This window comes from Xiphophorus maculatus, chromosome 9, assembly GCF_002775205.1.
Source record: "Xiphophorus maculatus strain JP 163 A chromosome 9, X_maculatus-5.0-male, whole genome shotgun sequence".
NCBI lineage: Eukaryota > Metazoa > Chordata > Actinopteri > Cyprinodontiformes > Poeciliidae > Xiphophorus > Xiphophorus maculatus.
In genome coordinates, this window is record NC_036451.1 from 5,491,013 (window position 1) to 5,508,894 (window position 17,882).

The 17,882-nt window shown below is 36.6% G+C and overlaps 1 protein-coding gene across 4 annotated transcripts; it reads left to right on the forward strand.

Annotated features, from left to right (window-relative positions):
• The first annotated feature begins 227 nt into the window (after window positions 1-227).
• LOC102236845 (tyrosine-protein kinase ZAP-70) lies at window positions 228-17,547 on the forward strand. Of its 4 annotated transcripts, XM_023339049.1 has the most exons (15): window positions 228-245; window positions 392-447; window positions 5,264-5,357; window positions 6,387-6,858; window positions 9,016-9,176; window positions 9,284-9,422; window positions 9,513-9,594; window positions 11,043-11,065; window positions 11,145-11,190; window positions 11,859-12,063; window positions 12,155-12,361; window positions 13,534-13,726; window positions 13,854-13,994; window positions 14,098-14,210; window positions 15,599-17,547. In XM_023339049.1, the coding sequence occupies exons 4-15, from the start codon at window positions 6,454-6,456 to the stop codon at window positions 15,714-15,716; spliced, it is 1,833 nt and encodes a 610-aa protein (XP_023194817.1). In that variant the 5' UTR covers window positions 228-245; window positions 392-447; window positions 5,264-5,357; window positions 6,387-6,453; the 3' UTR covers window positions 15,717-17,547. The 4 variants fall into 4 exon arrangements, with proteins under 4 accessions (XP_023194817.1, XP_023194819.1, XP_023194818.1 ...); XM_023339051.1 differs by lacking the exon at window positions 5,264-5,357; XM_023339050.1 differs by having other exon boundaries at window positions 232-447; window positions 5,244-5,357.
• The last annotated feature ends 335 nt before the right edge of the window (window positions 17,548-17,882 follow it).

Sequence of the window (17,882 nt, forward strand, 5' to 3'; positions counted from 1 at the left end):
ATTCATTTTCAGCATTTCTTTCACACCAATAATTGTTTTCTTCTCTAATTTTCAGCATGAAAGCAAAAATAAGGGGAAAATCCACCAAAAATGGAACACCTCCTGCTATACAAACCCTCCCAGAAGTGGGCAATGTATTCACAAGAAAAAACTAAAACAAGAACGAAGCAATCTCCCCTAATACCGAGTGATTATTGGTGAGCAGCAGAAGTGGGGAGTAGCACAGCTCAGCTCGAGCGTCACAGGTGGAAGTCAATCTAATGGCTGATCTTTGTGCATGAGTTTGCCGTTGTGTGCATGTGTGACTGGTGGTTGCTTTGGCTCTGGGTGTGTGTGTGTGTGTCGTTTCTCTCTAACCTCCCTTTTTCTCGACACCATGCGCTTCTTTCAGATCAGCAGATGCATCTTTGTCTCAGAAGCAACATCACAGCTGTGAAGCATTGAAATGTAAGTAGGTTTTGTTAGATCTGATTGTTTAAAAGAAATGTGTTTTTTTATATTAAATACACACAAACAAACAAAAAAAACACTTGAAACTTATTTTATTAAGGCGTTCACAAAGTGGTGCTTAAAAATGTCAAAGTCAAATTGAATTTTGTAATTTCTTACCATCTGAATTGCATGTTTTCATCTATATCATGCTATTTTGTTCATTCTGCAATCAGAGAAATAACTCAATTATGCATGAGGTATACAAAGAAAAAAAAAGGTGTTCACTACATAATTTTGCCAAAGTATTGTTGCTTTGGCTCAGACAAGCTGTAATTTCCTGCACAGATTATAGATAGCTGCTTTCATTGTGGCTCAGAATGGAAAACCAAAAGCTGGTACATTTTAACAGACTCCAGATTCCCATGTTTGTCTTTTATAGGTTGTAACATTTTTCTAAACTTACTGAATGTATTTTAGATCGGAAGCTTGATTTTTTTTTTCTTGTTTGTTTGTATTATTAAGATTATTTAACACTACTTCATGTCAGGAAGGTATTTGACTCATTAATCCTCCCAATTATAAAATCTAATTGACATAACTGAACAGTTTGTGGTCAGCAGGATTTATTGAGGGGAAAAAATCCTTTGTGTGGATTTCAATCTCAAGTGTCAACTTGAGCTGAGTCAACAGTTTATTTGAATGGCAATTGTTTCCCCTGATTTAGGATATTATGGTTCAGCTTGGGTCATTTCAGCCTCTGATCTGATAAGCAGATTGGCTTCTTATCCAAAACCACCCACATCAAGATCTTTAATGCCCTTCACTGAAATAAGAAAACAAATCCAGAAAAAGAGTCAAATGTGGGGATTGTTTGTCGTCGGAGACCTACGCAGATTCAAAATTCGATATAAGTTTAAAGAAGAATGCTCGAGTTACATAACAGCAACCGGACTTCCTGATAATGCAGCACAAACAATCATGACCTAAAAACTTTACAGTGTCCATGTCTTCATCAGAGTTATGTAATTAAATAAAAACAAATCTTACTTTAGCCTTCTGATGGTATTCTCATCAAAAGAGTGAGTTTAAGAGGAAACATAAAGCGGTAAATCCCTTTTCCGATTACGGTGACCTTGCTTCGTAATTATCTGTTTCTCTCCAGCCAGCAGAAATACAAAAAATAACTTATGTCTCAGCATCTGCTTAACACCAGCAAATTTCCCACCGCATCATATTTACAGTGCTTAATATATAAATACAAGTCATAAAAGTATAAAAAATATGGATATAAAACAGTTAAAGGTTCTCAAAATATAATTTAGCAACATTAGAATCACAACTTCTACCATCGAAACATTTGAACCTATAGAACATTTAAGCTAGAAAACATTTGTACGTTAGCATCAAGCTCAAAGCAATTATGTAGATGTTTAGAATTTTCAAAATCTGTATTTGCTTGTTGTTTTGTAAAATCTTTTTCTTTTCCAGAGTTACCTAGTTATGTGTATATAATAAACTGTTTCACAACTCCTATCACTCAAACATTTGAACCTACAGCACATTTAAGCTAGCAAACATCTATGTTACCATCCAGCTCAAAGCAATAACGTAGATACTGTTTAACAACTTTCAACATCTGTATTTGCTTGTAGTTGTCTCAATTTCCATTATTCCTAAAGTTACATGTACACATTAAACAGCTAAATGTTCTCAAAATATAATTTAGCAACATTAGCATCACAACTTTTATCAACCAAACATTTGAACCTACAGAATATTTAAGCCAGCAAGCATCTTTGTTAGCATCAAGCTCAAAGCAATAATGTTCATTCACCCATCTTCTTCTGCTTAATGTTCATATTATTTAAACGTTTCTAAATCTATATTTGCTTGCATTGTGTAAAATCAGCTTTTTCCCTGAGTTACCTACTTATTTATATATTAAACAGCTAAATGATCTCAAAAATAATTTAGCAAAGTTAGCATCAAAACCTCTATCATCCACTTAACCTATAGAACATTTATGATAGCAAATATCTGTATGTTAGCATTAAGCTCAAAGCATTACTGTATTGTTTATAATTTTCAAAATTTACATTTGCTTGTAGTTGTGTAGAATTGCTCTTTGCCCATGTTGCCTATTTTCACATGTGGCTTTTTGTTGTTTGTTTGTTCCTTCTTGTTGTTATTGCTAGCAAATTTTTTTATCGTCTCTAAAGCCAATCTTAGCTTATCTTTGCATCTCTCGAATTTTACGTTGTTTGAAAGTTCTGCATCATTAGTAGGGATGAAATAAAACATTTATCGCTTTCAGATAATTGCCTTTACAGTTTTACAAAACCTGTCAAACCCGAGATTAGTGTTGTTACCCTGAAATGTTAATTTACTGTAAAATAATTATCTTTCGCAGATGGGTTTTTGCCCCATTTAAGGAGGCTTGCTCTAATATTTCAAAAACAAGCAGATCTGGTGCTTTTCTTCTCTGCTACTTGCATACTCCTCTGCTTTTTGAAGACTTATTTAGAGTCTTCCTTTCACCGTTCGCTTAGTCACAATCAGTTTACTTTCCAACACCTCCTTTGTGAAAATATCTGATGCATATTAGAGGAATGTACGAACATTTTCCACCTTAAAACGTCTTTTCCCTCCAGACATGGTGGCAGATACCACGCAAGTTTTGGGGTTCAAAGCTGTCACAGGAACTGTGTCATGTGTCACCTCGCTTGCTTCACTTGTTGTTTTTGCGGTTTATTGTGCAGTCTCCAGCTTTTAAAAATGATTTCTGAGCTGACACCTAGCTGTTGCTTTTATTGTGTGTGTTGGTTTATCGTGCACCACTTTACAAACTCAGAGTAATTATGAAAATACGGAGGCAACATTCAAAACGCTGGTTGAGAATGTTGGTTATTAAGTTCACTTTCTTTTTCGACTGGCCGTGTTAATGTCACACAAGTTTGCATGAACCTTTCCACAAACTGCGACATATTTTATTAGAACTTTATGTAACAAACACAAAGTAAAGCATTAATGTGAAGTTTTTTTTGAAAATGTCTCTATTAACTTTGCACATCCGTAGAACAACATTTACCCAATTCCAGATTCACTGGAGAGCATCTGTGAGAATCTCAATGGTTCATTTTAACACTTGAATATCCTTCAATCTAAGCAGTTTCGTTGTTTATTGTAGCACTGTCTGCGAATTTAGTCGTCGTTTTGCTGAAACCCCAGGACATTATGGGCGGTGAGGTTCAAGTCAAGACAAAAGTCTTTAAAGGAGAAAGTCTAATTTGAGTTTGAGGTCTTATTTTTGTGACTGAAGTGCAACTCAAGTCTGAAGTCACCATCTCTGGTTCAGGGTTCAATGCAACGCTGGTTTTCTTCCCCACAAAGCATTTTGCATGCACACTGGAAGAGGGGCAGAATCACTGTCTGGCTTATGTAACTATTAACTATTAATAATTATGTTTCTTTTTTTTCCATTAGTTAAAAAAAACAAAGTCAAAGTATGATGATTTATTAATAAAAAATAGATTGATGATTCTTAAAAAAGCAATTTATGATTAAAGGACTGAACTTTTAGTCTACAATTACTTTTCTTATTCTGTTAGTTTTTAACTGAATGTTGTTCAGAGTGAAGAAAAAATAAATAAATGAAGTTTAAGAGTTACTTACACACAGATTTGATAACAAATACAAACCCTTAGAGGCTTACAGCATTTGCTCTGTCAGGGTTTAGGTGAAGGTTACTGTCACATGTAGTAGCATGGCCAAGTTCAATTCTTTTCAAACCCCCAAAGCTCTTAAAGAAGCAGCTGATTTGTGTATTTTTTTTCTTTGGGTTGTTTTCTGGTGCAGCATCCAGGCTTGTTTGTGTCCGCGCTGCAGCGTCTGGCTGTCTTTGTTGTGGCGAGTTGGGAGGTCAAGCCACAGTGGAGTCTTGCTTCATGTGGCAGCTGTTCCGTTAGGTTTGGTTGTCCACTGTGGATGTGGGTACTAACTCAAATGTAAAGTTAGGAAACTGTGGTCAAACACCTTGGTTTTTTTTAGCATTTTCTTATCTTTTAAAAATTTTATCTGCATGTGAAAACAAGGCAGCTTCCTTGTTCGAGTGATAAAAGCGTTTTCTTTTAAACTGAAAATGGAAAATGGTGATGTGGATGGCATTGAGGCAAAGATATGAGTGAGCAAAACTTTCCAAAACAAAACTTTAAAAAGAAAAAAAAAAAGCCCAACTGGTTTCGATGCTTTTAAAGATACAAAACCTCGAACAAAGAGCTCATTGGTTGTTTTTTGGTTTAATGGTTTGAGTCGATTAACAACAAATCTCAATTTCGATTTTTATCTTCGTTTACCTTTCTCAAGACTTCCTTTGTGAGTTTTTAAGCTGCTGAATCTGCATTGTGATCGTTTCTGGCTGAAACCTGCAGGTTCATTCTTCTATCACGGAAATTTTCCAGACTGCATGATTTTAATCTTTTCTGTCGTCATGTTAGACGACACCAAGTTTACCTCAAATTCCCAAGTCAATACGCACAAATACGGTTTAGAAGTATTTAGGTTTAATTTATCCCCAGGCAGTGAATTACTTTCTGATGAAAGGGATTTATTTTTTATAAACACTGAACCCTCTGAAGCAGAGGGAATCATCTAGAACCAAAGAGCACCTGTTCAACGGAAGAGCGACTTGCTGGAGAAATGAGGCTGTGAGGGCGGACTGCAGTTTCCTGTTGTGGCTTTGTCGCCAGTTTGTTAATCTGCAAACTACATGCAATCTTAAAGTGTGGGTGTTTAAAGCTGAATGTCTCATCCAGACGTACAATTCCCCTCCCAGCTCCTCGCCGCTAAGCTAAAACTCCCGAAAGACGCGATTCGACTTAGAGCGGCCGTCTGACCTGGAACCCAACAGCAAACCAGAATAAAAAGAGGTGAGGGTGTCGTTTTAGATTTACATTTACTTGAGTAACTTTTTGGAAGAAAAAGAAACTTTACTTTGTGGTTTTTAATTTTACTTTAGTAATTTTACTATGAAGTATTTTTACTCTTACTTGAATAAAATTTCTGGATGTTCTACCCACTGAATGAAGAACAAACATGTTTTAACCAAAAGTTCACCAGACAAAGAACACACACCTGCTGGTTTTGTTAAAAGTCGCTTAAGATTTTTATTGAAAAAAACTGACTTGGAAAAATTTTCTTTTGCCGGATTTCGTTATTTTTGGTTACTTTTATGAATTATTGTCATTTTCATCTTTAAAATACCAAAATTTCCACTTAACTTTATATTTTGGTCCGTCTGATGATGTAATTTTTAAATATTAAATGATTAATGATTTGATCAGTTACTCAGTACTTGAGTAGACTTTACCAAGTACTTTTTTACTCTTACTTGAATAATTTCTTGGGCAGCTACTTTTTACTTTCACTTTACACAGCAAGAACACAAAATCTTAACAAGTATTTTTGGTCTAGTTTTTTGTGCAAATATCTTACTACACCTGAAAAGAGCAAGAAATAGCAGCTTGTTTTAAGTCATTAGAAAAAAATACTTGTTCCATAGGCAGATTATTTCATGGGGAAAATATCTTATAATAAGTGAAATAATCTGCCAATGGAACTTGTACTTTCTCATCAATGTTAAGGAATCATTGACTTAAAACAAGCTGATATTCCTTGCTGAAAAGTTACTTGTAAGTTAGTTTTGTCTTATTTCAGGTGAACTAAGATATTTGCATTATAAACTAGACCCAAATAACTTGGTAAAATTATCTTGAAGTAGTGCTACTCTTACTTGAGTGGAACTTTTGGGGATTCTCTCCATGTTTCGTTCTTAAACATTTTTTTTGTTTTCTAAATTAACTGAAACAGATGAGTCTGATAGATAGAGTAAGATAAGGAGTGACACAAAGTGGATTTAAATTCCAAAATTATCTTTTTCTTTTTGTCTTGCTATCCAGTTTTCTTCACCAATATTCGTCCAGAACTTCAAGACCAGGTTCAGATTGACTCCTCCCAAGCCTCAACATGTCCGTCGACCCCGCGGTCGAGCTGCCCTTCTTCTACGGCAGTATCAGTCGCTCGGATGCCGAGCAGAGCCTGAAGCTGGCCGGCATGTCGGACGGCCTCTTCCTGTTGAGACAGTGCCTCCGCAGCCTTGGAGGCTATGTCCTGTCTGTGGTCTGGAATCTGGAGTTTCACCACTACACCGTAGAGAAACAAATGAACGGGACTTACTGCATCTCCGGAGGGAAGCCTCACTGCGGCCCTGGGGAGCTCTGCGAGTTTTACAGCAAGGACCCCGACGGGCTGGTGTGTCTCCTGAAGAAGCCATGTCTGCGTCCTCCGGAGATGCCCATAAAGGTCGGCGTTTTCGACAAAATGAGGGAGAACATGCTGAGGGAGTACGTCAAGCAGACCTGGAACCTGGAGGTGAGGCACGAAATTCACTCATTCTGTTTAAGACGTGCAAATTCCTTGTTTTTTAAGGGCTTTTATTTGTACTACACTGGAGATCTTGGGACTGAGGTTAAGGAAGATTTGGGTAGTAACTAGTTACATTTACTCAATTACTACTTGAGTAACTTTTTGAAAAAAATTTCTTTTAGGAGTAAATTTACTAGCCTGGAATTTTTTACTTCTACTTGAGTAATTTTACTATAAAGTATCTCTACTATTACTGAAATTTATGGATTTTCTATCCACTGAATGAAAAACGAAAATGTTTTAACAAAACATCCAGACACACACCTGCAGGTTTTGTTTTATAAGTTTTTTATCGAAAGAAACTGATTTGGAAAATTTTTATGTTGCCTGATTTTGTTATTTTTGTGACATGCATGAATTATTGTCATTTTGGTCCTTAAAATTCCAAAATATCCATTTTACTTTATATTTTGGTCTGTCATATTATGTAACTTTTAAATATGGAATGATTGATAATTTGTACTTGAGTAGACTTCCTACCAAGTACTTTTCCACTCTTGAGTAATTTCTTGGATAGCTACTTTTTTCTTTCACCTAAGTAAAAATATATTGAAGTAGTGCTACTTTTAATAGAGTACAGTTTTTGGGTACTTTACTCAGTTTAAGGATACCTAATTTAATGTGAAGCAAAAATATTTTCATTTACTTTCTAATCCAGAAAATTAAGACAAATCTATAAATACACTGCAAAAACACAAGATCTCACCAACTGATTTTGGTCTTGTTTCTATTGCCAATATCTTAGTACAACAGAAATAAAACAAAATTTATAAGTAGCTTTTCAGCAAGATATAGATGCTTGCTTTAACTCAACAATTCCTTAATAGTGACTAAAAAAATACTTGTTCCATTGGCATATTATTTTACATAATACAAGGCATTTTTTTCAGTGTTATATGTGAAATAATCTGCCAGTACTAACACTTCTTCATCAATATTAAACAAACTATAAGATATTTGCACTAGAAACTAGACCAAAAATGCTTGGTAAGATTTCGTGGTTTTGCAGTATACACACCCTAAAAGATCTACACTGAATTTATCTGCAGCTGACTAAACTCATCATGAAATTTAGACAATTTCAAACTTTAATTTGAGTACATTTACTTAATGGAACAGAAATGGAATGTGTATGACTTAGGGTAAGACATTTTGGTTTTTAATGTGGGGAAAACACAGGCATATCAGGCAAATTATATCTCCGGGAGAAACACTTTCCAGTAGTGTTACCCTTGATCAGGTTGAGAAAAAAAATCACAATGTTAATGACAATTTCATTTAAATATTATTGCACCAAAGCATTGCACATCAGGGATTTGAGCCACTCCTCCTCACATTGTTTGTACACATGCAGCTAAAACTGGATGTTGACACACAATATTTTTTTCTCACTGTCAGATAATAAGTCAGATTCACTATTTTAGATCAGATGGGATTATCAAAAATATTTGATAATATTTGATCAAATATTTGATAAAATATTTTATCAAAATATTTGATAACATATCTATTCCTGGATATGTTAGAGTGATAGAAGGCCGACTTTAAAACTGTCTTTATGCGACTCTGAAGGTTCAGGTCAGAGTTCATCACTTTTCCCAGATTTCAGGCCTGATCTCTGGTCTCTAGCTGAAATAACTGAAGCTGTGCGTTGTCTCTAGATCGTTCCTCTTTAAGTCCAAAGATAATAACTTCAGTTTAGTTTCTGTTAAGTGACTTGGAATAATAACTATTTGAAGAATTATAGTAGCTAATCTTATATGTTGTTATAACCTGAGCTAGTGGGAGCATATAGATATTAAACTGGAGGTGTCCCAGGGTTGAACCTTGTGGTACCCCACATGTTATTATCCATTCCGATAAGAAATTATCTACTAACACAAAGAATCCAAACTGAGTTCCAGCACGTTTTGGTCAGCTGGCTGTACAATGGCTGCTGGAAAAGACTAGTGTTTCATCATTCAGAAACTTCCACTCCACTTCTACTTTTCAAAGATGTACAGTTGTACTGTACAGTTGCGCATCTGTTTGCAGCCATTTTCACATGCGGGTGTAAACATTGAGTTGAGGGCCACTTTTAATATTTCTGCTGCGTTTGTTCAGGGAGAAGCCATGGAGCAGGCTGTCATCAGTCAGGCTCCTCAGCTTGAGAAGCTGATTGCCACCACTGCCCATGAGCAGATGCCCTGGTATCACGGAAATATCACTCGAGTCGAAGGGGAAAGGAGGCTTTACTCTGGAGCACAGCCAGACGGCAAGTTTCTGTAAGCCTCTCAATGTGGCAGCTCTGCCTCTCTGTGTTGCCACTTGATGTTTTGAGCTGTCATTATTTGAGATCTTTATGCAATTTTATTGTTTTTGTGTTTTTTAGTGTCAGAGACAGAAAGGAGGCTAATTCGTTTGCTCTCTCTCTGATGTACGGGAAAACGGCTTACCACTATCAGATCCAGCAGGACAAATCAGGGAAGCTGGCTATGCCGGAGGGTACAAAGTTTGACACACTGTGGCAGGTAGAGCCTCCATTTTCTTTTTATTTTTACCTTTAATTTCTGCAGAAGCTCAAGACCTTTAAATGACTGTAACTTCCTCTGCCTGTTCAGCTGGTCGAGTATCTGAAGATGAAGCCTGATGGTCTGGTAACTGTCCTGGGGGAGGCCTGCGTCAACGGCAAAACTGTAGAACGTAATAAAACATGTTGTACTTGTTCAGTTATAAATAGCAAAAGTATTCACATCCCATAGATTTTTCCACATTTTGTCATAGTACGACCTCCAACTTAAATGTATTTTATTGGGATTTTATCCGAGACAAAAAGAGGATCCGTGTTTTGGAATAAATGCGTCTGTCTTCAACACTTTAACTAGAAATACATCTGGAAGTTTTTAGGGCGCCATGTTGGACGTCGGAAGTGAGGCATAGAAGTATTGAACAGAGAAACTGAAATTGTTTTCCAAAGTTGTTTTTTCCTGTTTATTCGTGGCTTTTACTTGCTCCAGTCAAGTTAATTTGTCTGTGAACGTAACACACCTGGTTGGGGCTCATAGTCGGCGGTATTTACAAAAATTGGAAACAGCTAGCTTAGAAACCAACCCATGCATCCTCCGTCCTTCCTGACGTGTTGATCAAATTACTGACATTACCTGAATTCAGACCACATGATTTATATCGCTATGTCATAAATAGCGTTTCCCTTTACACCGGAGCGGCATTAAAAACATACAAAAGACGAGAAGCTAACCAGTTTGTTTTTTTCTTACATGCTAGGCTACATGACGGTGCGGAATTGTCTCCATGGTTACCAACCGTTAGACTCGTACCTTCTCCATAATGCCATATTTGATATGTTTCTAATTATAAAATAAATGAACGTTGATCTTCTTACCTTGTAAAAAGTGTTCGCTGCAAATCCGTGATTACACCGAGGGCTGCCAGTCGTTATGATTGACGGCGGACTGTCATTGTTATTAAACGGCTGCTATCCATCGCCATTTTATCTTTCCTCATTAAAAGTTGTACAATAAAATGACAAGTTGGATTTTCCACACTTGTCTGTTTGTGCAGCCGACCGTGCAGCACCCTATGACAGTTTTTAAAGAGAAACCAACTAAATAGAAGAAATATTAGGTTACAGATGTCTGTTTTTACACTAGCCTAAAGGAGCGCATTGGTTGTTTTGACGTCCGTCATGGCGGAGTGGGCGGAGTTCTGGAGAGCGTGACGTCACGTGCAAAGAGTCAATATCTACCGGAGATGTTTAGAGTGAAATGGAGAATTATATTTCCATTACACATAGATAGCATTTTAAATAAAGGCCTAATTTTTAGGGTTGGGCTCCATTGACCACAATGTTTTTTTCTTTGTTTGTTTGTTTGTCTCCTGCATGACTTGTGTTCTTTTAACAATACCTTTCCTCTTCAGTGGTGTAAGTTTATAATACAAACTTGCACCACACTTTTCAGTTATAAAAAGATTTAAAAACTATGCATTCACATTTATGTCATGTTTTTGTGCCAGATTATCCCATAAAATTTCAATAAGATACACTAGTGTTTGTGGTTGTAGTGTGACAAAGTGTGAAAAAGTTCAAAAGGCATGGATACTTTTTTATTTGTCTCTCTTTAATGTTTCAGAGAAACCCAGTGTTCCTTCAGAAGTAAGTATTCACATCCATCTCTGTTAAAATTCAGCATTTTTTTCAACCCATGAGATTTATCTGGATGTTTTCCTTTCAGAGGCGAGGTGGAGGTCGACGGAATCCATACACACCACCACCTGGAGGTCAGTTATTTATTTACATTGTAACGCAGTGCTTTTATTACCAAATTATGGAGAGCAGTTTCATCAAAACTGAATGAATCTGCTCAATTATTTTATAAACAAAATACATTTTGTTATTATTAAATATTCCCTTGAAATAAAATATTGCTATTGTCAATCATATTTTCATTTATTTCAAGATTTATTTAATCTTTCTGCGTATCACTTTTTATATATGTAGCATTTTTGTAACAACTGAAGGTAACAGTTACTTGATTGTGCTATTGTTAAAACCCTAATGTCTAGGGGTTCAGAGAAGTGTCCAGAGAAAGAAGTGAAATTTAAAATGGTTTATTACAAAAAAGGTAGTTTCACAAACAAAACACAGTACAACTTACCCCAGTTAACACTCAAAAGAAGACAGGTTAGCCTAAACTAAATTCAAAACAAGCCAAAAGAAAAAGGAATACTGATGAAGCACCTCCCAAAGCCTCCCAAACACAAGCTAAAGGGGCAATACTTGCCCAGAAAACACATAATACTGACCTTTTAATACAATTTTATTCTATTTTTTTTTTCTTAAATAGAACATGCTCTGTTCCCAGTATGAACACATGAAAATAAAACTAGCATTAGGACTTGGAACTTATTTTTATAAACACACTGAACAGATCTCATTCCTCTATCAGCTGCTGCGCTGACCTCAAAACCAGCTACTTCTGTGCCTAAAGAGTGCGACCTTCTGCCCATGGATTGTGATGGATTTAACCCATATCACAACCCGAATGAGATCAAGAAATTCAACATCCAGCGGGACCAGCTGATGATAGACGAGGTGGAACTCGGCTCTGGAAACTTTGGCTGTGTGAAGAAGGGAGTCCTCAGGAAAGAATCGTGAGATTAGCACTATTTATTGCAAAACCAGCAATAATATTCCACATGATTTATAACAGCTTAACAACAATATTTAACTCTGTAACCTCAGAGGCCAGGTAGATGTGGCCATCAAGGTGCTGAAGAGTGAAAATGAAAAGGTGGTGAAGGATGAGATGATGAGGGAGGCAGAGATCATGCACCAGCTGGACAACCCGTTCATCGTCCGCATGCTGGGCCTGTGCAACGCCGAGCACCTGATGCTCGTCATGGAGATGGCTGCAGCCGGTCCCCTCAACAAGTTCCTCTCCGCCAAAAAGTGAGTACATAAGGGAGAAAATAAATAATTTTTTGTTTTTAATTATTTGAATGGAAACAAATTAAATGTTTGCAGTGTCTATAACAAAAAATGGGAAAGAATTGCACACAGTATTTCAAATGTGACTTCTGTATCTCTTTGTGTGAAATTAAAACTAATTTTAGATGCATTCCTGCTCCAACACACCTGATTCATATGAATAACTCATAACTCATACCTTTTACCAAATTAGTGGTATGTTGTAGAGGTAATTTAATAATCTGATTCAGCCGGGCGGGAGCAGAGAGACATCTAAAACCCACAGGACAGTAAAATCTTGAGGACTGTAGTTGGAGACCACTCAATTAAAAATATATATTTGTACACTAGTACGAACAGAAGTCACATGTGGGATACCACAATGTTCAATCCTGGGACCCGTACCATTTGACATCTACATTCTCCCTCTGGTTATAACAATAAATAAGATTAACTGTGCAGATGACAAACAGCTCTACATTACGATGTCACCAGGTGACTCAGAACCCATCCAATCACTAAACAGATTCTTAGAACAGGTAAATGTGTGGATGTGCCAAAACTTTCTCCAGCTAAACAGAAACAAAACTGAAGTTATTATTTTTGGACCTAAAGAGGAACGAGTCAACGCACAGCTTCAGTGTAGTGATGGACTGTGACCTGAACCTAAAACACTTTGAATTGCCTTGTTTTTTTAAATGTACTATACAAATAAACTTATCTTATGTCAGGGTAAGTACTCAAATGAACATTTGTAGAAGTCAAATTTCAGATACAAGAAATGATTTTTTTCAAATTAACCAAAGATTAAGTAAGAAACAATTAACACAGTAAGTAAGCAGAAGATCTGAGAAGTAAAAATACTGGATGATGAGCAAATATACTGGGAAGAATGGCAGCAGTTAGTGGATTAGAAATATGAAACAAAAGATGAACAAAGAGCTGAAGCACATGAAGGAACCTGAGGACATCTAGTGGAGACAGCAGGAACAACAAGTCCAAGCCATCAAACTAGAACAATATTTGAAGAAGTACTGCAATACAACAAAACCAAACCAAGATAAACAGAAAATAAAAAGCATAAAATCACAAATTCTCCATTCAAGACAGACCATCGTTATTGCTCAGACTCACCTTGTTTGTATCCGTCTCAGGGAAACTGTGTCTGTGGAGGACATCGTCAACCTGATGCACCAGGTATCGATGGGGATGAAGTATTTGGAGGAGAAGAACTTTGTGCACAGAGATCTGGCAGCTCGCAACGTCCTGCTGGTCAACCAGCAGTTCGCCAAAATCAGTGACTTTGGGCTTTCCAAGGCGCTGGGAGCAGATGACAACTACTACAAAGTATGCATTTCTTTAAGGATGCTAGACAATAATCATGACCTAATATTCAGTACTGAATGGAATAAGAAGTCTTTAAAAGAAAAATTGTTGGTTGTGTTTGCTTACTGTCAATTAATGATGTTTCCAGGCTCGTACAGCAGGTAAATGGCCACTGAAGTGGTACGCTCCAGAATGTATAAACTTCCACAAATTCTCCAGTAAAAGTGACGTGTGGAGCTTTGGCGTCACCATGTGGGAGGCGTTCACCTATGGAGGAAAACCCTACAAGGTAACAGAAATGTGCGAGAGTGAATTTCTGAAAGATTCTCACCAGGATTTGAAGAACTCTTAAACGTCATGCTACAACTCCTAACGCTCTGATTTTTCTCCAGAAAATGAAAGGTCAGGAGGTCACGGCCTTCATTAACAACGGGGGCCGTATGGAGCGTCCACCAGCGTGTCCAGAGAGGATGTACACACTGATGAGAGAGTGCTGGACACAGTCGTAAGAAACCAAATCTCCTTCATCTCACAATTGACATACAGAGTCTTGCAAAATATTTATACCCATTAAAAGTTTAATGTAAGGATGTACAAAGTGCCCTTGATCACATTTCAAGAATATCCTAGAATTGGTTTGATGCAGATCTACATTTTAAAATCTTCAAATGGAAAATGTAATGTGTAACACAAACTATTCATCCAAGATTTTGCTTTTCATTTAATTTATTAGTAATATTGACCAAAAACATCCAGTGGCTTTTACTAAAAGGCAGACTTGGGAACGCCCTTTTAATGAACTTTGAAAAATAAAGCAAGAGTGAGCCATAAGCTTTTTTTTGTCATTAGAAAGAGACAAAAAAAATCCAGTAAAAGATGAAAAAATAAAGAATGTGATTTGCTGTTTTTGTCTTAATCTGGCAAACCTGCAAGACCCTTTTTTATTTTAAATCTACAAAGAAGTGGTTGCTTATTTCATTAAAATATTGTGTGCTTAGTTTGTTTATTTATTAAGTAAACATAAAAATATTAAAGTTTTTGCAGTTATAATTAAAGTCCTAAAAATAGTTGCAACTTGACATTTTTCCCTCCATGCGTAAAAGTTTGGGCACCACTGGTTTAGTGTATTTTATCTGGATTTTCTGAGACAGACCAAAAGCTGTGAAAAAGAGGGGAAATAATTTAACGGATTTTTACAAATTAAAATCTGAATCACATGGAGTGGATTAGTTGTCAGCCCCTTTCATTTTGGCATTAACTAAACCCAGTGCAACCAACTACCCCAGTAATTGATGCTGCATTCCAGTTGTACTTGGAACTGGGAAATTCTGACTTTCCAGGTGGAAAAAAATCAACTGGAGCGCCCTCAGGGTAGAGTTGATGGGAAGGTAGAAGGAGATAAATATATCCTAGAAAACTTGTTGCAGCCTACAGAAGATTTGAGGCTGGGATGGCAGGGATGCATGTGTCCGTCTGTCACGTAAACCTCAAGAAAATACACTAAACAGCAACTTTTTGATCAATTATAGAAAAGTTCAATGGGTCTGAATAGTTTTACCAGGCTTAGAGATATAATCTAAAAATCTGTGAAATAAAGAAACAAATGATTACCTTATTCCATCCTTAGACAAGTAGAAACAAGAAAAAGTCCAAATAAAAAGAAAGTGTAGACAACATTTATAGTTTGCATAATTTTTATTTGATTGCTGCGAAGTTCCAAAAATTGAGTCAGATTTGTTTTCAAACATGCAGCAAGTCATAGTCTGAGTTGACATAAATGCTGCTGTACGAGCCTTGTATTATCAGATTGATAATAATTAAAGTTTTATTTATCACTTTCAGCATGCTAAACCAAGATCTCTCACATTCTCCTTTCTCTCTCTTTCTTTCCAGCCACGAGGATCGCCCCGACTTCAAGAAGGTCGAGGAGTCCATGAGGACTTATCATTACTCCATATCCAGCAAGGCCAAGCCTGATGGAGCCGAAGCTGCTGCCATGCCTAGCAAGTAGACAGGAAGACAGGCGCATTCTGTCCCACTGCTGCACAAAGCATCCTTTCAACCAAACGTTAAACTACCAAGACAAAAGGCATTTCATGAGCGGTGCATAATGATGAGCTTTGAATGCCGAGCAGATACAGCTAAACGGGCCTCATTGACAATAAATGTGCATTTGTAAATTGTTCCTGGGTGTTTCAGCTGTGTAAGGAGGGTTGCTGTAGGTTTGTGTGTCTGTCCTGGTCTGAATGTTAAGTGTCTTTGCATTGATGACAGAACTAATTCTGTATTCTGGTATTTCTAGACTGTAATGGGACTCTATGGCACATGAAGAATTTTTTTTTTTCTGTACTTCCACTTTAGAGCAGTTTGTCTGTTTTTATGCCAAATAAAGTAAAACTAACAAAAAATAGATCATTTGAGTCAGAATTTGATGCTAAGTGATTCATATATTTGTAATGGGCACCATAGAAAATACAAAAATATGTTTGTAGAGTTTATGGGAGTGTAACTGTGTGTAACAATTTTTGTCATCCATTTTTTATTCTAAAGCCATCTTGGCTTGGTCCGCTGGGTTCACCGTTGTATGCGCTGTACAGTAACTACTGGGAACTACAAGTGTTTTGTTACTAGCTTTGTTGTTCCCAACTATCACATTTTAAAGTGAATTAATCTTGGATTGCTTTAAAATATTTCTGAATTCTTAAATTACCAAATTAAGATTATTGAAACTAAACTTTGAGATGGATTCCAGCAAAACCGTTTTGAGGTATGACAGTTTGAGATCCTGGAACATTCAGTTTTTCAGGATTTAAGGATGCTATTACAGTGGCATAAATGGTTATTATTTTTAAAACTTTAACCCACCAGGGGGATTTTGAGGGGATTTTGTGAAAAGCAGTTCTTCTAAGGGAGAAGTCAGATCTGGTTTGCTTGCCTGCACAGCAACCATCTCATTATCTTCATAGTTCATAAGTGGGGGTTGAATGGAACAGGAAGTACATAGGTAGAGTGGGGAACTAGCTGCAATTATATGAACACTGTACCAGCCTGCTGAGGAGAAAAGAGATGTGAGCCGCAAGGTAAAACTCTGACTTTCTCAGTTAAATTATAGGGAGAACCTGTAAACTACATGCAGAAAAACTCCAGACTGGGATTTAAACCCAGGGCTTTCTTCCAGCACAGAAACAGTGCATTGAATTAATGTTTTACTTTTCATTAAGATATAAAACTCTCCTACATTAGTTTATGTGTTTCTTTTTTGTGCGTCTGCTCTGTCTCCTCAAACTCCCACCTGGTCGCTCGTACTGAGATCTGCTGGAGGTTTCTTCCTGTTAAAGGGAAGTTTTTCCTCTCCACTGTCCCCACAACATCTATTTACAGTATGGAGGATTCTTATAAAATCAACAACACTATACACGCAATTGTTTACTGTCACTACGCGCTCGTGAATACTGCAAGTCATTCACTTAATCAATCTAATTTCATTAGATAGAACATGTTTTGAACTAATTTGAATCATAAACTGAACTTAATGCACTCTTTAATAACCAGGATCAACAGGAATGTGGGTAAGATTGAATGGAAATTATGTATTTTGTGAATGAATTATTAATTATTGATTAACTTATGGGTTTTTTAATTTAACTGAAACTGAACGTTGACAGGTAAGTGGGAGGAAACTTCAATGTAGATCACAAATTTCCTTGAGGAACTATTATTTCTGAAGTGGGAACGCTTCATTTACACAAAAAAATTAGTTATTAAGAACTTCAGGACTTCATTTCTACTTTCTTACTTTTTTGTCCTGGACCAGTTACCTTTGCAACTCGACCTCAACTACGAATGAATGGGTAAAAATACCAACAAGTCATTTAAGATGTTTTTTATTGCATTTGATCATCTGAACCCTACATGTAAAAATGCATGTTTTGTGAGTATTTTAATAGATTTATGAGCAATAAAAAGTTATCTAGAGTTGTTTATTTATTTGTGGTTTAAACATAACATACTGCATAATATACTAACTATTTACTTATACTGCGTTATGAAATAAATGAGGTTAGTCTGACAGGCTCTGTAACGCATTGTGTCAGAGGAAGTGCATCTGCCTTGCCAGGCAACACCGAACAAGACCGGAAGTTGAAAGATGGCTTTTCAAAATAAGATTTTCTCGTTG